The sequence below is a fragment of the Vanacampus margaritifer genome, chromosome 1 (assembly GCF_051991255.1).
Source record: "Vanacampus margaritifer isolate UIUO_Vmar chromosome 1, RoL_Vmar_1.0, whole genome shotgun sequence".
Lineage (NCBI taxonomy): Eukaryota > Metazoa > Chordata > Actinopteri > Syngnathiformes > Syngnathidae > Vanacampus > Vanacampus margaritifer.
The window spans coordinates 66,780,037-66,799,880 of NC_135432.1; the positions used below are offsets into that span (position 1 = coordinate 66,780,037).

Sequence of the window (19,844 nt, forward strand, 5' to 3'; positions counted from 1 at the left end):
TGAAGTGTCCAGAGGGTGCACGTGCTACTGCAGGACCCGGAAGTGGAGCATCGGATGGAGGAGGAGGAGGATGATGTTGAGGGCGGATGGAGAAGGCGTGACGTCGCTGCCCGCAGAGAGGCCCACTCCTCGGCCGGCCGGGCGGCAGAGAAGCAGCAGACGCCGCGGTAGAAGAAGAAGAATAGCCAGCCGCTGGACCACGCGAGCTGCAGCCTGCACGGCGGATGTGAAGAAGACGAGGCGTTGGTGGTGGTGGAGGTGGGGGATCACGCCTGCCACCTCCACCAGGCTCCACACACGGTGGGACGAGTGGAGGGGGCGAGGGGGACATGGAGCAGCCATGGGTGCCCACACACGTCCAGGTGACGGTGCTCCGAGGCAGGGGTCTGCGGGGCAAGGGCAAGCACGGCACCAGCGACGTGTACGTCGTCATCCAGCTGGCCAAGGAGAAGTACTCGACGTGCGTGGCGGAGAAGACCACCGAGCCCGAGTGGCGCGAGGAGTGCTGCTTCGAGCTGCAGCCCGGCGTCATGGAGATGGATACCGGCCCGGAGCTCGTCCTCACCGTCATGCACCGCGCGGTTATCGGGCTCGATGTGTTCCTGGGCCAGGCTGTCATCCAGCTGCGGAAGCTCTTCCACGAGAGCCGCGGCGTGAAAAATCAGTACGTACGATCCGATCGCTGTTTTCTCCCACGTTCCGCGAACGCATCACGGCTCTCCTCATCCACGTTTGGGGATGTAAACACTTTGCTGCTGCATCGACACACCCTCACATCACCTCACATCACCTCACATCACCGCACACACGCGCACACACGCACACACAGAGTTCTGTACCTACTAGAACCAATAGAACACATACTGGTTTGTTTTTGTTGATGTTGTGCTGCTGTTTCCCCAGAGGGATTTCTGCAGTGTTCCCTGTCCCAATTCCAGGGATTATCTAACAGTTTGGTGGTCCCTCTTGACTAAAAGCTTTTTTACATTTTACACTAAATAAAAAAAAAATAAGCTTGAGGCCTTTGCATAGGTTTGCCATATGTTGTTTTTGTTTACATGTCCCGTCACGGAGCTCAACTATCTCGTTTTAAGCATTTCAAAAAGATAATTTGAACACGTCATGAAAACATGCAAGTTGGCACAAGTCACATTATAGCAGGGTTGTCCAAAGTAAGCACCAGGGGCCATTTTGTGGGCTGCAAGCTTGTTAGCCGTAATATTCCCCAAAACAAAATGGCCGACTTCCTGATTCATTTGCGTCATAGGTTCTTGAGACTTTTTCATGTGGTGTTGACGGACCTGCCCGCCAAATTTTACATCAGTCGGGAAACTGGTGGGCTGAGGGAATTTCCCCCCCAATATTCTGTTGTTCTTTGGCCTACTATGGCACCCCCAAAAGCGAAAGCAAAAGTTATATCTTGGTTTGTATCAAGTTGGAATTTATTATTGCTCTTATAGTTTAAAACATTTTGAACCCTAAACTCACTTTACGGAGCAAAATGTCCACGGCCTGTTAAATTCGTAGTATTTAGGTACGAAAACAAAATGGCAGACTTCTGCTCAATTTCGACCATGGGTTGTTGTTGTTTTGATTTTAGACGTTTTTTGTGTGTGCCCTCACTGCCCTGTAGTAACAAACCAACACATCAAATTTCATGCCGTTTATTTAGTACAAGAAAACAAAATGGATGACTCCCTATTGAACTTCGTGTATGTCTTCTTGGGACTTTTTTATGCATCCTGTCGTCGTGACAGAGCTGCCCACCAACTTTCGCGTCGATCTGTGAAACTGATGGTTTATTATTGCTTACAGTTTGATACATTTGGAAACCCAAGTGAAATGCCACATCCTCGGGGGTCATTGTGTAGCCTCTTTACGTTGAAGGTATAAAAAAGAAAATGGCAGACTTTCCGTTCAATTTTGGGCATGGGTCCTTGAGACATTTTGTGCATCCTGCCATGATGTGTTTTGGGGCCTGGTAAGGCTCCCCAAATGGCAAGCAAACGGGTGAGTTTACACTTTATTTGTTGTTGCTCTTTGCCATTTGAGACATTTTCAAACCCGAACCCACGGGGTTTTTTTTTTTTTTTTTAAAGCTGTAATGTTTTGACACTTAAAATGGCAGACAAAATTCACAATGTTGTGTGTTGTTAGAGTAGACTGACTTCTGGTCACTCCACAATGTTGTGTGCACAAATGTTTACATTTTCTAGTGGACTCTGATATGTGGGCACTCCACATTGTCGTATGGAATAGATTCTAATGTTGGCTCTGCAATCTTGTGTGGAGTAGACTCTGACTTCTGGTCACTCCACGATGTTGTGTGAATCCATGTTTATATTCCAGTAGACTTTATCAGTTTATCATGTTCTGGAAGTATCTACCGTGGGACATGGAGGGGCTTGTGACTTCCTGTTTTTGAGAGATGGGGAAGCAGATGCGCCGTTACACTCTGTAGCTCCTGGAACATTTATTTAAAAAAACAACAACACCAACAACAACAAAAGGCTTGCAGAAGACTTCCCCAGCATGGCAGGCTAACTTGTGAGCTCGTGCGTGGGCAAATTGGTGCAGTAAACCTTTTTTATGTGCTGCACTGTCTGTTTTTAGGCCTCACGTTCACTGGTGCATTTGTACAAGAAAGCTGCGTTTCTGCTATCTGTGCACTAGGAATGTTGATGCTAAGCAATTTGCTTCCCTCACTGCTGTTTTGCAGATGCTAAGCAACTGTATGCTAACTTAAGACAAATGTCACTTGCTATGTGTGTGTGTGTGTAAATCTATTTCAAACTATTTAATTCACCGCTCAACTCGCTTTTTACAACTTCTGATTTAGCTTTTCGGCCTTTTTGATAGTGGCCCATGGTCAGTGATGAGATGGCTAAAAAATTGTATATCAAGGCTAGTTTGTTTTGGTAGCTACATGCTAAGCATTAGCGTTGACTTAGTTAGAAGCTAATGGATGTTGGTGTTCATGCGATGCGTGTAAGTCCTGCTGTGATTGGGCTTTCCGGCCATTTTGTTAGTGTTCCACAGTGAGCAGGTAACGCTAATCGTACATTGAGGTGAAACCTAGTAACTGTACATACAGTATACCATCGTCGGGACCAACAATCGTCTGTTTTTTTTTTTAAAGCAATTTAATCTAAAATGTTCACTGCTAATGTTAGCATCTTTTGCATGGTGACAATGTTAGCTTGTTTGCACACAGCAGCACTTGTCTGTATCATTCTGAATGCTTCTTGGAAGAAGGAGGAAGTAGGCCATAAAGAGAAAAGTCCCGAGTCGGCTGCTGCATTAGGAATGTGAACTCCACCTTGGCTGTTGGGAGTTACCGTGCTTCTATTGTTGGACGGGAAACTTGAGTCCACGCCTTGTACAGTACTGCTTTAGGCTGAAGAACTCCTCAAACATATCAAAACAATATTACACGATTGTTGCTTTTTTATGTCTCTGTTGAGGCTCACTGATTTTATGGTCTACACCCTTGGGTGTACTGTACCAGAAAAATGTAAAAAATATTAGGGTAGGGTAAAGTTAGGCAAAGCTTAGGCAGTGGTTCTAAAACTTTTTGCACCAATTAGCACCGCAATAAATAATTTGCTTTATGAACCACATTAAAATGTATTAATGAAGTAGGTTAAACAAAAACAAGGTTTTATTCTTTAAATGCATATTTAATATTATTGTAAGCCACTAACGTTATTCACGTTTGAACATTTAATGCAGTGATTATGTCGTGTACCACAAGTGCTACTAGTACTTCACTTTGAGAATTATTGGGTTTGGGGTACGTGTTGGAATTGAGGTGTAGGTTAGGGTTTGGTCATTAGGGGGATTATAGTTAGGGTTATAAATGTAAAAATATTAATTGGGCCTAGGTGTGTTGAGAGTATGGTAATGGTAATTTGAGGGTTAGGGGTTAAGGTTAAAATAAGATTGGGTTAGTGTTAAGGTTAAAACATGTTTTCTTGCAGTTGTTCTACAAGGTGTTGGTTGTTGTTGTGCGGCTGTCAAAAGCGTCAGCATTCCAATTTGTGTGTGAGACTCCACGTCAGAGCAGATAATTGTTTTCTCTGGCAGTCTTCACTGTGTTTGTATTCGATGCGTCTGTGCCAGTGAGTGCTGAAATGGAGGTCAACGTTAGGACAGCGTAACGACCCTGACTGGTACGTTTTACTACTTCTCTGGCTGTTTATAAGTTATTCCTTTCAAGGTGCCACAAATGTGAATTATTTTGAAAGAAGAGATAGTATGTAATAGAGAATGTTGTTGTATGTTGTTATGTCATCACTTATGTCATCATCGCAAACAAGACATGCTAACAGTATGGTTGAGATTTGTTGTATTCAAATTTAAATGGTAGCACGTTACCTTCTTTAAAATGAAAAAAACACTTGCAAACTGACAAGTCTGATTCTAGTTAGGTGTGAACTAAAAGGGCAATATCAAGCACTGTTCTGTGTGCTAACCAGTTCGTCAACTATTGTAAAGGGTTTGGTGTTTGATAGCATGAAAAACATTAGCTTCTCCCTAGCGCCTAAACTACAGCTAATAGCTAAGCTTATGTTTGTCTGCAAATCAAAGCAATTTTAGCATCGTAAACACTCATCATGAGCTCATGCTACTCACCATGAATAAGTGCAAAGCCACAATGTAGCATGCTAACATGCTAACATGCAGATAATTAACTAGATATACTTGATTCATTGTTTGATGGGGAATTGGGCCGCTGTGTGGAGGATTGGCACCGTCATCTACCTTTAGTGCAGGTGGTGTGGGTTCGCTTCCCCACCTGGGAGACCATCTTTGTTTGTGTGAGTGAGTATAAATAAATAAATGTTTGATGGGGAATTTTGGGATTTACGCGCTGTCACTATGTGCGAGGCGTTAGCCGCTAATTGTGTACGCGAACTCAATAAGGTTAACCGGTTTAGTTAAGTAGGCTAACAATGTGGCAACAGCACACCCTATTTTAAAATAAGTTAAACAGTTACATGCTTACTCTTTAAGCTAATTGTTACGTGCTAAGTGTTTGCTACATACTAAATATTAGCTAATAGATTGTGTTAGCTAGCTTGCTATCTGAACTTGCTAACCCTAACCCTGCAGCCTTTTTCCCCATCAAAACCGTAAACATCAGTAGCAAGTTAACCAAATGTATTTCATCCGCTTTGTTATCGATTTTTAATTGAGCATTCCAACATTAGCAGGAAAAGCTAACTTCTCTTACATCAAGAAGTAGACTTATGTATTTAGATGTGTTTTGTTTGTTACTTTGTTTTGGTTCAAATGTCGCTCACATTGTCTATTCTAAAAAGATTTTAATAAGTGAAAAATGACATCTAGAGGAACTTCTAAACCACATGAAACCTGCTTGTTTCTTTTGAAGACGAAAATAATCTGATGTGGTTTTTCTCAAAGAAAAAGGCAGATTTCATTGTGGGTTATGTGAATTGTCATGCTTATTTTTGACTTGTTTTGGTCTTAAATGTTGACATGATTTTTCAAAAACGGTGATTGTTTTTTGAAAACGGAGTTTTCGTAACATGAATTTTTGTATGGAGATGAAAATGGTATTAATAGATTATGTTTATTTACATTTTTATGTTTATTTTTGCCTTTTTTTCATGTTTTGTTTTCCATGTTTGACTTGATGTGATCCTACAGATCACTGACCGTCCGTGCTAGTCTTTTTTTTTTTATAGAGATGTAAATGGCATAAGTTGAGGACATGTTGTGACATGAGTGGTGGTTTGTGTTCTTCTGTGGTTGAGGTGAGATGTGGCGCGAGAGAGAAAAACAAAAAAAAGCACCAGCTCTCAGTTTCGTTTCTTGCTTTTTGTCTTCATAAAAGCAAGGTCTTTTGTTCACACCTACCTTTCTGTTTCCACTGATTTGACATCTCACGCTCTTCCGTGTACTGCAATATTTCTTGTTCTTCCACACCAAACTCACCCAAGCACACACAAATCATGCCATTGTGTGTGTTGTATTTATTTCTATTGTGCAACTTGGCAGACATCGTGCATAACAAATTGGTGTACGCGTTCCACATAATACACAGGTTTATACTGCAAGTGATGGTTGCCTCACTTTGTTGTTATTTCGTACAGGGAGTGAAGTGAGTTATTATGGGATGTCTGGCCAGACACACACGCACTTGGGCTCTGTTTGGCTGGATTAGCCCCGTTCAAACTAACAATACTTTCATTCACTTCAGCCAGTGACCCACTTTAAAGTTATGCTTCAAAAATGAGCACCGTGGAAGAGAAGCTAAGGACAATTGTGATTTACAGTGCATGACTTGCAAGTTTTTCAAGTTACGAGCTATCGCCTAGTTGTTGTTTTTTTTTAACTTTTCGTAAAAAAAAAAACTTTTTTAGAGCTAGAGTAAAAAAAATTTAATCAGATTAATCACATTTTACAATTCTGATTAATTGCGATTAATCGCCTGATAAAAATTGCATTTTTATCAACATTTTTTTCCCCGCCAAATTTGAAGCGCACCGGTTATGTGTTAATTTTTTTTTACATTTAATGTTATGAGGGACGTCTTCAACATTTTTTGATCCACTGCACACGCTCATCCTCCTGTTTTTCTAATCAGTTAATTACTTGCATAATTTAAAATGGAAAAAAAATGCCCCCGATTTTTTGACATGAACAAATATTCTAAATGTGATACGCAAACATTCATTAAATGCTTTACTTTAATGCATGTAATTATGTTTATTGCTCAAACACAACCTGTGCTACCTTAAACGTAGCCATCCGTTGTCACGCCAAAGACTAATCTATGGTCAAAATTAATAGTGCGATTAACTCATTCACTGCCATTGACGGCTATAGACGTCAAAAATTCATTTGAACTATTTCTATTAGTTTAACATTTTTGTTCACTTTTGTTAACGAGAGTATGAAAACATAGAAGAAAATTATTGTACATTTAAAAGATATAAAATTTGTGATTAATCGTGAGTTAACTATTGAAGTCATGCGATTAATTACAATTACAAATTTTAATCGCCTGACGCCCCTCATTTTTAAACATTTAATCGCCTGATGCCCCTAATTTTCAATAACCTTTTTTTAAAAAATAAAATATAAGATTATTTAAAAAAAAAAAAAAAAGTCTAGGTTTTCATACTCTTGTTAACAAAAGTGGGAAAAAAAGGTAAACTACTAGAAATAGTTCAAATGAATTTTTGACGTTTATAGCCGTCAATGGCAGTGAATGAGTTAATCTGCGTTAATTCATGATTAATGCGATATTTTTTTGGGATTAATTAATCAATTAACACTTTAACTTTGACAACACTACTTTTTGTTACTACTTACTATGCCTCAGAGGCGCCACTGCTCGAGTAAAGTGACGTAAAAAGAACAAAGTGTGCCACACTCAGCCAACCTGAGCCTGAAAATGTTTTAAGCAAATCATGGAGGATAGTTTCCCACAAGAAATCTGAAAAAACGGAATTTGCAAATGTTGATGTTGCTGTAATGTGTGTATGCAGTTGGTACCGACTCAACTCCAAGACCGGCAAGAAGGAGAAGGAGCGCGGTGACATTCAAGTCAGCGTCCAGTTCACGCGCAACAACCTGACGGCTAGCATGTACGACCTGGTCATGAAGGACAAAGGGGGCGCTTCCACTTTCAGCAAGTTGAAGGAGCGCATGAGGGGTAAGAGGCGATCCAGTGAAGACGACTCGACCTTGGCACCACCAGGTACCACCGTACCCGGGGGCACTGGCCCGCTGTGCCGCGTGCGCCAACGTCTGCCCAGCGACGGGGGCGGCGAGGAGGACTACGAGGACGACGAGGGCGGCGAGGTGAGGCGCAGCAAGATGAGGACCTTCTTCCTGCGAGGCAAGCTGAGGAAGTCGTCGGACACGCGCTCCAGCACGTCGCTGGGATCCGAGAGCAGCGAGTCGTCGCGGGGGGGCAGCCTCAGCCCCACGGCCGGCATCAGCGTGGTGGTCTCCGACCTCTCCAACTCGCCCAGCAACAGCAGCAACCTGACCGCCGACAGCCCAGGTGACATACAGTACATACATTAGACATCAATTTATTGGCCAAATCAAGGTATGAGCTATTGCTGCATTCAAGGAAACTAGGAAGTTTGAATTTTCCCACTTGGATCTCATGCTGCTTTTAAGAAGAAGAAAAAATGCAGCTTCAATCCCATGTAAGGTATTTCAAACTAAAAGTTTTCTCCAATGCAAACCAAATGGGATATTTCTAACCTCTGTTTTCCCATACTCCAACCACATTTGGGTCAAATGATGCATTCAATAAACCTCTGAAAAGGATAACATATTGTTTACACACCTTTGACATAAACATATCAGCCAAAAAGTATGGATAAAAGCTGCATTTGAGGCGATTGGAAAGTTTGAAATATCCCATTTTGAATCAGCAAAACTTGTAATACGAATTCAGCATTACCTAAATGAGATATCAAAAAAAAAAAGTCCAGTTTTACTGACTGACAAATACCCAAGTTGGATATTTTAAACTTTGCAGTCCTCTTGACAATAATGAGAGATCCAAGTGAAGTTTTCTCGAATGCAGCATTACAACCAAGTGAGATATACCAAAACTCTTGGGTTTATTAAATGCAGCTTTAGACCAAGCTGGATTTTAAACGTGGGCATTTTTGGAAATTTGAAATAAGAATGGAGCTAATGCTGCATTCAAGAAAACTCCGTTTCCACATATCACTCCTGAGTCTTGGTGCATCTGCATCTGAGATTAAAAAGAAGTCCACTGTAAAAGCCTTTGTGCCGTCTAGTGGCAGCTTTGTGCTAAATAATGACAGTAAATTCAACTGAGGGGAGGTGCTTCATTCAGTCAGGCCATAACCTTGTCTAATAAATACAAAGAAGCTCTGCCACCATTTTGTGGCATCTATAAGCAATTGCAAACATTTGTAAGCGAATGTCAATCATTCATGGGTTTTTTTAAATTTGCGGGCTTTAACTCTTTGACTGCCAAAAACGTTAAATAACGTTTCGTAAAATCCTATGGAGGAGTGCCAAAGACGTTAAAAGACGTTTTTTTTCAAAACAGGTGAAACTAACCATTTTCTATTGTTGATTACTCAAAAACGGAATAAGGTAGAAACAAACTTTTTTTTTCTGATGGAAGATGAGAGTCCAATCTTGTTTTGGCAGAATGTGTGTTTCCATAGTCCAAACACATAATTTTCTATGGACCTTGAAAGATCAGTCAAAATGCTTAAAATCGGCTGGCACCCACGGCATCCCTTTTCTGAAAACGTGTGGCAGTCAAAGAGTTAATGATCCCACTTGGGTCTGATGAAGCGTTTGAAAGAACGGGGAAGTTTTGAATTCCACTAACTGTTTCATCATGACTATGATTGTCTCTTGTCATCTCTATAGAGCACATAGCAGACACATCACCAAAGTTGTCCCCGCTGCGCTGTGACTTCAGCGATGACTTCAATGAAATCACCATAGCCGTGCCTCAGCTCCCCGTGGGCGTCAACGAAACGCACAAGCCGCAGCCCCGCCGGGATCAGGCCTCGGCGGCCCCGGAAGCTTCTTTGGGCCTGGGGCACCTGCAGAAGACTTTGCCTCTCTCCGTATCTTTGCAGAACCTTCGCCCGCGCCCCTCCGCCGAACCCCTGCATGGCACCGTGGGCGACGGACGGCGCTGGTCTTTTGACAAAGCCGGCGAGGAGGAAAGCGCGGCCATCGCAGCGGCTATGGAGAAAAACTGCCCTGTACTGGGCAGAGAAGACCAATGCGAGGAGGCTGAAGAACACTCTGGCACTGACGCCAAACATAAAGGATGGTTTGGGTCCAAGGAGTCGCACAGTAAACCCAGGTGAGTTTCCCAATCTGTACCAGTGGTGAGCTGTACTTTTTGTACCTGAACCTTTTATGGGTACGCACTCACCCGGCTTAATCCAACTCTGAATACCATCACTATCGTGTCCCAATTATAGAAACCCTCAATATTACAAAATAACAACACATTGTGCCACATACATCCTCTGGAGCAGTTTACAATCAATTTTTATTGAATAAGACAGACGGATTGAAAATAAAAAATATATATATATACATTGCACTCACGAGAGATGGTAGTAACTCAGTGTATTGTGTTTTTGTGTGTTTTTTTATCGTCAAAGTGCACTGTAACAAGTTTTGCTTTGACCAACCAGAAGACAGAAAAATGCTGATGTCAGTGCTGTGAGGAAAAACTTGAAATCTGATCTGATCTGAAACAGTCCCATTGCCAATATATTCTAAATTTCATGGTCCGGCACTACTGATTCTGCAGACCTCGGACAGATTAGATTGACATGGCAGCACAAAGACAAACAAGAGCCAAGAGAAGCCAAGAAAATTGCTACAAAATAATCTAGACCTTAGAAATTAGGCCCTGGCGGTTCTTCATTGGTATTTACAAAAGATCAGATTGAATGTAAGAGCAAAACCTTTGGCGAGATCCTCAGTTTAGTTCAGTGTGAAGCACCTGCACTAATCCAGAGGACTCTGTTCGCTTCCTTCCACAGCCCGGTGGCACCTCCTAAACTAGACCCCAACACTGAGCCACCCCTTGACCTGCTGCACCACTCTAACCCCTTCTGTCCCTCACCACCCATTTCACCCAGCAACCCTTTCCTCCTGCGCAACACTTTCCACGATGCCTCACCACCCCCTCTACCCTTTCTTTCCAGTTCCCGGCCTCCCATAGAGCAACTCTTTCCAAAGGCGAGTCATCCAGTCAACCAGACTTGGGACAGTCAAACCAATGACCACATTGTTGGCTTGGCTAGAGCTTCACCTACAATGTCCATGGGCAAGACGATACCTTTAAGCAAGAAGTCTTCAAACCCTTTTACAACCGCCGAGGAACAGGAACCTAATACAGAATGGGACGATTGCTTTGAGGAGTTTGCCGCTTGCAGGCTGCAAGAGCCGAAAGACCAAACATCTGACAGTTTAGCCAGCGCCCATGAGAGGGAACTTGATGAAAGGAATGACTTCCTGAATACCAAAGGTGTCACATTGAGCAACTACATGGCGAACTGCGGCCACCCGCACTCTCTGGACCCGATCCCAGAGGACGTGAGCTTTGAGTACTGCAACAAAGTCTCTTCAGAATCACAGCCTCCCTCTGAATGGCATCAAGCCAACAGCACAGATCCCACTGGTTCATCGGGTATCGGTAGTTCAGTTGAAGATGATTTCCTCTCCTGTTTCTCTTCATATTCGGCATCCGACAAGTTCTCAGCGTGTTCCTCGGACGAAATAGAGCCACAGACTTTTCAGAGTGTTGTTCCAGACTTGGAGATCTCGTTTAAAACAACTATCAGTCCAAAGGGTGGAAGTTCTGCAGATGAGCTTTTGACTGAGGCAGCCGTGATTCAGAGTGAAGATTCGGAATGGTCGAATTCGGAGGGGTCGATAGTCTTCACACCACCGCCGACCATGCCAACCGCTATGATGACAGGTTTAGAAGCTGCAGACCTCCAGACACCAGAAAACGTGGGTCTACAGCCAGACTCCAACATGTCACTGCAGTCTGACTACAATAATGAAGGGCTGCCTCAACAAACCGTGATTCAGAGTGAAGATTCAGAATGGTGGGATTCTGAGGGGTCATTGGTCTTCACACCACCGCCGACCATATCTACCGCTATGATGACAGGTTTAGAAGCTGCAGATATGCAGACACCAGAGAACTTGGACGTACAGCCGTTGTCCAACACCTCCCAGAGCGCCACGAGCTTTCTCGAAAACCTTGATGGCAACTTGCTGTTCCACCAAAACCAATATGACCTATCAGAGACACCCAACTTAGAGAAATGTACCTCTTTTGGGGAACCGGGACAGATACCAGAATTCGCCAGTGTTACAGTTAGCCAAAAGGGATCTACCGAAGAACCAAGCAACCACAATGTCTGTTTGTCTTTGGTGACGGCAGACGGACCGGATACTTTTGAGCCAGGTTTCACAGCAGGGGACGACGGGAGTTCTGAGGTTCTCCCTGTGACTCATACAGGCTCATATCAGAAGCCAGCTGGAGGTGATCAGTCCACTGATCTTGGTGATGTGTTTTTGAGAAACCCTTCACCCCAACTAGCCAAAATATCCCAGAGGACCAGGAGCTTTCTCCAAAGCCTCGGCAGCAACTTGCAGTACCACCAAAACGATGACAGTGTATTTGAGTCCACTGAGAGGGTTGATTCCGAGAAATCGATCTTCTGTGGAGAGGTAGGAGAGATTTCAGAATCCACCACTATTTCAGTGAGTCCTGGAGTTTTTACCACTGGACCAAATAACGAGACTTACTCGTCTCTGGTGGCAGAGAACAGATCAGATACTTGTGAGCCAGGTTTCACAGATCCTTGTGACTTAGGCTTCACAGCAAGGATTGATGGGAGTTCTGAAGTGCTCCCTGTGACTCCTACAGACTCATATTCTAATGCCCTTGAGGGCGATCAGTTCACCGTTCTCGATGATGTGTTTGTGAACAAACCTTTGCCAGAAATTCCTGAAACATTCCAGAACACTATGAGCTCTCTCCAAAGCCTCGACGGCAATCGCCATCACGACATATCCACACCCCCTGAGTGGGTTGTCTCCAAGAACTCTACCGACTGCGGAGAGCTAGGAGAGATTCCAAATACCGCCAGTGCTTCAGTGATTCCAGAGGTTTCACTTGATGACCCAAAAAAACAAGCCGACTGGTTGTCTCTGGTGACAGAGAGCAGACCAAATCCTCATGAGCCGGGTTTCACAGATACTCGTGAGTCAAGTTTCACAGCAGGTGCCGATGGGAGTTCCCAAGTTCTCCCTGCAATCTCAACCGCCTCATATCCAGAACCTATCAGAGCCGATCAGTTTACCGCTTTCGATGACATGTTTGTGGCAAAACCTCCACCACGACTTCCCAAAATATTCCAGAGAACAATGAGCGTTCCCTCATGCCTCTTATCTCGAAACCATCAGGGCGTATCCAAGCCCACTGAGGCGCGAGGCTCAGCAAACTCCACTTACTATGGGGAGGTTGAAGAGTCTCCGGAAGCTGCCTTCGCTTCAGTGAGACGTCGGGCTTCAACTAGCGGACCAAACATTAACACACACATCACCGACTGGTTGTCTTTGGTGATGAAAGACAAACTAGATGCAGGTTTTACTGGAGAAGACAACAAGAGTTCTCAAGTTCTCGACGCAACCTCAACAGACTTGAATCCCGACGAGGTCCTTGATGACATGATGGTGAAACAGCCGGCACCACCACACTTGGCATTGCACCGCACCCAGTCTGAGAGCACGCTCCCGTTTGACTTGGACAAGACCCTTCCACTGTCCTTCTGGAACGAGTACTGCGCCGTAAAGCCATTATCCACCCCCCCTGCCTCCCCCTCCCTTTCAATAGTCTCCGCCCCTCCGCTAACTCGCCAAAGTAGTTGCTTCCCCTCTTTCCTTTCCTCCTTTTCCGATGCCTCGCTGCCGCCTGCCACACTGAACCCTCAGGAGGCACAAGAATGCTGGCAGCAGCACGCCGCCCGTCAGGAACTCAGGTGAGGTTGCTCGTTCAGGTGGGGGAACCACCTTTTCCCGCTATCCTTGCAGTTTTCCAGACCTTTCTGGCCCTTTCAGCCGCTTCCACCTGCTACTCCCTTTGTGCCGTCGACTCCGATGGGGATCCTCTTGCTGTCGGTGGTGTGACCTTCTTGTTTTTTTATCTCTCGGTTAACACACACACTCACTAATCCTGCCGGGACTTCCTCTGTGGGTGTCTTGTGTGTGTGTCCTGTCTCTGTGGTAATGGGAGGGGAAACACTGCCTCGGGCCAATTAGCAGTTATTATTTTGCCCTCCGATTCCTAACACAACCCCTCTCCCCACCTGCACCCCTTCCCGTTGTGCCTTTACACACACACACATGCACACACACATGTATACACACCAACCCCCTTCTTACAGGAACTGTTCTCACCCCCAGCCCCCCTCCAAATAAAGGTGTTGTTGTGTCACCGATAGCGTTTCCTTTTCATCCTGGGGCAATAACACACTTCTTAACACATTTCTACTTGTTTTGCATAAAGGCATGCAATTAAAACGACTTTGGCCTCATTTAACTTTTAATTTTCACTGCTTTAAAGGAGGCACACCTGCCCTAGCCTTCTTCCCCTGGTGAACGTTTTTAGATCGTCGAAGGTAGAACTGTCTGGTGTCATCCTGGAGGAATCAGTGACATGTAAAAAGACAAAAACAACAAAAACAAAAAAAACAATGAGCAAAATACACAACCAGAACAATATGAAATGTAGGTCCAAAAGCATATTGTTAGTCACGTCTCTTACTTATTGTTTCATGCGGAACATTCTGAGTTCCTCCCTGGACCTCTGTTACCGTACCTGCACCGAAAAATTTGAATGTGAATACGAATTTGGCAACTTCGGCACAAAAAAACAAGGCAGAATTGACCAACTAATGTTGTTGATTTTGCCTTTCTGTTACCAAGATAACGAGTTTGATAACTAAGATAATTGATTTGAAAAGTGTACAGGTAAGAAGAGTCAGGTCAGAAAGTTAAATGACATTTTTGCAGATCTACAAAATCTTCACAAAAACTCTGCATGTGTTATCTACAAAATGCAGCATGTTCTTAAACATTTCTACACATTTTTTTCACAAAAATTCTACACAATTATCTAAAAAAATATATTCAAAATGTTCCCACAAATCCTTTAATAAAATGTTTAAAAAATCTTTACAATCAGATAATTCCAAAATCTGATACTGATAGATTAAAAAAAGAAATCACAATTATTCAATGCAATTTTTGCAAAATATTTATTTAATTATTGTTCCTGCGTTATCGAAAAAAAGAGGTAGTGAAAATGAGGCACATCGCCAACTACTGGCCTGGTGTGCATACTACACCATAATCTGTGGCTTTTATAGGGCGGCGAACTCCCGCAACCACCCCTGGATGGCACGCAGACCGGGCCCTTATAAACCCTCTGAACCTGCTGTAACACAACCTCTTGTTTGCATTCCCTTGCAGCCCCCACCCTGTGCGGCCCCTGGGCCGAGGCACGCTGTCTGAAGGCCGCTCGGTCCTGGACAAAATCAAGTCCAGCATCCACCCTGGCAGGAGCAGCCAGACCAGCGAGAAGGTTCAATTTAATTCCTCTGACTTTTTTTTTTTTTTTTACATGAAACAAAACAAACAAAAACTTTACATGCTGAAAAACCTTGGATTATTAACGATAGCAGGACTGAACGTCGCTCGAGTGAATGAGAAACTTTTGCCAATCCGATCAATGATGTCATAGCAGATGATGACATTCCAGCCGATCACTGATTTTGCTTAAGAGTGAACTCAACGTATTTGCAAGTGAATCCATTTGTCGGCCTTCTGTGCCCAGATCCTGACGGAGGGCGCCGGCTCGTACTACCACCTGACCCACAGCGAGCTGATCGGTCTCCTGGTGCGGCGCGAGGCCGAGCTGGAGCGGCAGAAGGCGGAGTTTCAGCAGCAGCGCGCCCTGCTGGCCAAGCGGGAGGTGGAGCTGCGCAAACTGAAGCCGCAGGTCCGGGACCTGGAGGACTACATTGACACGCTTCTGGTGCGCATCATGGAGCAGAAGCCCACCCTGCTGCAGGTGCGATCCAGGCTCAAATGACGGCGCGCTCCCCCCCGGGAAGGCTTGGATACCCCAACAGCTTTTTAGTCTTCACTTGCTACGCTGTCCCTTTTTGATACGAGCGTTGTGCAGGGGTTCTCAAACTTTTTTGGGGTCCGGGGAGTCCTCTCATAACTCGAACGGCAATTTAACAGACAACAACTTGTGTACCCCAAAATGCCACAGGAACAAGGGGTGTAACAAAAAAAAAACATTTGAATTGGAAAATCAGTTTTGATTTAACCGAATCAAATCTAATTGTTACATACAGAAAATGATTGGGGCCAGTGAAGTGGGGAAAAAAAAAAAGGTTGGCAGGATTCTGAGTTTATTCTCAGAATTCTGACGTCAGAATTCTGACTTTATTCTTAGAATTCTGACTTTAATCTCAGAATTCTGACTTTAAAGTGAGAATTCTGACTTTAAATCTCAGAATTCTGATTTTAAAGTGAGAATTCTGCCAACCTCCTTTTTTTTTTTCACTTCACTGGCCCTAATCCTCTTCCGTAGTTACACTGACTCGAATCGTCAATTTACATGTCATACCGAATCGATTGGTAATCCCATTGAATCAAATGAAATTATTCAATTTAGAAATACACCGTTCTTGAGTCAAGATTGGAGAGATGTTACCTATTCATGAGGTAAAAAAAAAAAAAGTGGAACATTATGATAACAAATTATGAGAACCAAGATGTATTTTGTCGTAGTAAAAAGTCGTCATATTTTTCCAAGATGTTGAATATTGTGATATTGAAGTCATATTTTCACAATTTAATTCCAAAACTGCGACTTTATTATCATATTACGCCTTCTATTCTGGAAATGACACCTCACTTCTTGAAAAAAATATGCATTTTATTCTCAAATAATAGGACTAATAGTGTAACGATCATCTTTTTATTTGGGAAAAAAAATACTATTTAAGCGATGTTGCATTTATGCGATGATACGTCACAATTATATCAGATCTTCACATTTAAATTAATTGTGTCTTTTTGGTGCCTGGTATGCCCTTTCATAAACGATTGGACATATTTTTCCCCCCAGACCCCACCAGTTTGAGAACCGCTGCATTTGAAATTCGGACATGTTACGAATATGCTAGCTAGCTAGTCCTCAGGTTGTTTTCAGCTCACCCGGCAGGTTTGATCGGTTTTAGGATGGTGGGCCATGTGAGCACCCAGGTTGTTGGATGCTGACGTGGAGGAAAAAAAGAAGGAAAGAGAAACATCCTTTTCGCTTCACCTTGCCTGTTTCGAACACAAATGAGAGCAAATGCGGAATGTCCACCCTTTTTTGTCACTTTCATCCTGAACTGCTGGACATTTTTTACAGCGGTGTGTGGAAGACGACACAACTGAAGGCAATAAAAGTTGACGGTTTGAACTTCACTTAGTTTTCATGCAGGGAAAAAAAATGGAGGGGCACTGACCACTTAAATGGGCTAAATACTGGAGAAAGTACTTTTTTTTTTCAAATTTTATTTGTAATCACGGATATCTGCGGTTTGTTTCAAAAAGGAAAGTTCCCTTAGCCTACATATCAAGGTCACTCATGATTTTTTTTCTCTCATAAATATACAACTTTATCCTCATGAAATAAAATAAAAAGAATTCTTCTAAAATACATATTTTTTTAAATCTCACTTGAATTAAAAAAAAAAAAACTCTAAAAGTTTGTTCTTGTACGATTATGACTTCAGTCTTGGATTTTTTTGTTTTTTTTCTTGAGCAGACGCACTAGCTAACGTAGATCGATTGATGTTGCTGGTCGTTTGCTCAGCCACTTGTTGCTAGGCAGAATTCACGGGGCTTAGTCAAAAGTGCCCTATAGGACAATGTAAGGTAATTAGCACGGCCACTCAGCTGTTTAATGAAGGAAATGACTCCAAAAATAGCATTTGTTAGCTTAATTTATGCATCTCAATTTCACTGTTGAAAAGCTGTGTGCAACAGAAAAGTTTGTATGCATGTTTGGATTTGTGAAGATTTTTTTTCCCCACAAATTCTCACTTGTTACGCACTGACGAAAAGCGATTCAAGAGCTTGCCGTTGTAACCACTGGGTTAGCTTATGCTGTGCTATGCTATGCTAGCTCACATTGTTCGAAACGTGTTCTTAGCCAAATACTTCTTTCTGTCTCATTTTAAGCTTTTTTCCTCATTTGTGTATCCTTCATTGTTTTTTGTTGTTGTTGTTTTTTAGTGCACGTGAGACACAATGCTCATTGGCTAATGATAGCGTCACTAGCTGTGGCCACGCCCATTGCTGCTTCAAAGCGTCCATCACACATTTAAACATGCAGCTTATACCCAAATGCCAAATGCGCCTTAGTTTTGGTTTTCTTTCAATTATTATTATTATTATTATTATTTTAATCGAGCACTTCCACTAATGCATTGTCGTTTAGCCCGGGTTCTCAGACTTTTTTTTGGGGGGGGGGGGCATTTTTCCCACTACCCCCGCATAATCCTAATTTCAATCAGACATAACTGAATGCCACAGGAATGAAGAAGAAAAAATTGTGACCCCGCCCCCCACTTTGAGAACCACAGGTTTAGATCGCCGCACAACAACAACGGTCAACGTAGCAACGTCAATTCCACGGAGCGTCTTCGCACTCCAATCGCCACAATGTGAGTCCTGCCAGCGGTAGTCGACGACATACGCCGCATCGCACTTGCGCTTTGGCGTCGCAGTCGCCACGAGTAGACGTACAGAACACGTGACTCTGCACTTATCAACAAATACTTGCAGTGCCTCCGGAAGGTTTTGGCAGCGTTTTTTTTTTCACATTTTGTTATGCTACAGCTAGAGAGGTGCAACAATAAAGTGATTATTTGACAACTAATCAACCATCAAGTTCATCGACAATTATTTTGACAATTGACTAATTGTTTAGAATTTTCCTCTCAACGTTATAGTTAATTTTCTCTGATTTATATCGTCCTCCCTGAAAATACATTATCTTTGTTTTTAATCAAAGTACGGCATCTGCTTTTACTTTGGACAATAATCATCATCATTTTTGTCTATTTTCTGACATGTTATGGACCAGACTTAGAACTGAATCATAATCAATTTATTTTCTGCACTCTCAACTTTTGAATAAAGGATGATAATTAAAAAAAAAGATTCAACAATTAATGGGGAAATATATTGACAAGATAATTGTTTACTAAAATAATTGTTAGTTGCAGCTCCGATTACAGCCTGGTTCCCCAAAAATATTAATTGATTGAATCAAATTTGGGAACCAATAATCAATAATATCATCGATTAATCAAGTTTGACTTTATCTCTTTGACTGCCAAAAACGTTAAATAACGTTTAGTAAAATCCTAGGGAGGAGTGCCAAAGACGTTAAAAGACATTTGTTTCAAAACAGAGGTGAAACTAACCATTTTCTATTGTTGATTACTGAAAAACAGAATAAGGTAGAAACAAACTTTTTTTTTCTGATAAAAGATGAAAGTCCAATCGTTCATTTGGTAGTATGTGTGTTTCCATAGTCCAAACACATAATTTTCTGTGGACCTTGAAAGATCAGTCAAAATGCTTAAATCGGCTGGCACCCACGGCATCCCTTTTCTGAAAACGTCTGGCAGTCAAAGAGTTAATTTCATCCCATTATACAAAAACATGTTAGTTGCTGAACCCCTAATATGGTAAAAGATTGTGTGATAATCTGTAGTTCAGCGCTGAAAGGGCAGTGTCAATTCACAGCTATTCTCCAGATTCAACTTTCATGTCAGGTAACATTTATTGACTCCATTTTGGAATAACAAAATGTGGAAAAAGCTGTGACGCGCTTTGAATACTTTCCGGCTGCACTGTTTACCTGTCTTCCTTTTTGAAAACGTCTTATTTAGCCGAATGTATTTTGTCGTTGACGGTGCAGGCCTCCCTCTAGGCCAGCGTGTCAGAAAAGAACGTTTACAAGCCGTGATGATGCAATTTTGTTTTACACAATTTTGTATATTTAATAAAGAATATTTAGTGTTTCTTCCTCACTGTATGTTTGTCTCGAAATCATTCACCGTGCTGTGTCTTTAGTGATTTAAAAAAAAATACATTACAGCAGTGGTGTCCAAACTCGGTCCTCGGGGGCCGGTAGTCCCGCAGGTTTTGGATATTTCTCTCCTCCAACACAGCTGAAG

General features: G+C 42.7%; 1 protein-coding gene across 4 annotated transcripts; it reads left to right on the forward strand.

The window, feature by feature from the left end:
* The first annotated feature begins 61 nt into the window (after window positions 1–61).
* On the forward strand, window positions 62–19,697 carry rab11fip5a (RAB11 family interacting protein 5a (class I)). 4 transcript variants are annotated; one of them, XM_077563465.1, is made up of 6 exons: window positions 62–664; window positions 7,521–8,041; window positions 9,409–9,856; window positions 10,551–13,568; window positions 15,061–15,172; window positions 15,425–19,697. In XM_077563465.1, exons 1-6 carry the CDS (start codon window positions 330–332, stop codon window positions 15,680–15,682), a joined length of 4,692 nt encoding a protein of 1,563 aa, XP_077419591.1. In that variant the 5' UTR covers window positions 62–329; the 3' UTR covers window positions 15,683–19,697. The 4 variants fall into 4 exon arrangements, with proteins under 4 accessions (XP_077419591.1, XP_077419602.1, XP_077419619.1 ...); XM_077563476.1 differs by having other exon boundaries at window positions 10,716–13,568; XM_077563485.1 differs by lacking the exon at window positions 62–664 and adding an exon at window positions 3,965–4,172.
* The last annotated feature ends 147 nt before the right edge of the window (window positions 19,698–19,844 follow it).

Bases quoted from the DNA above. Each gene is read 5' to 3' on its own strand.
- rab11fip5a (XM_077563465.1), top strand. From the start codon at position 330: ATGGAGCAGCCATGGGTGCCCACACACGTCCAGGTGACGGTGCTCCGA. The intron at 665-7,520 runs GTACGTACGATC...GTGTGTATGCAG, and splicing joins AGCCGCGGCGTGAAAAATCA to TTGGTACCGACTCAACTCCA. The intron at 15,173-15,424 runs GTTCAATTTAAT...TTCTGTGCCCAG, and splicing joins GCAGCCAGACCAGCGAGAAG to ATCCTGACGGAGGGCGCCGG.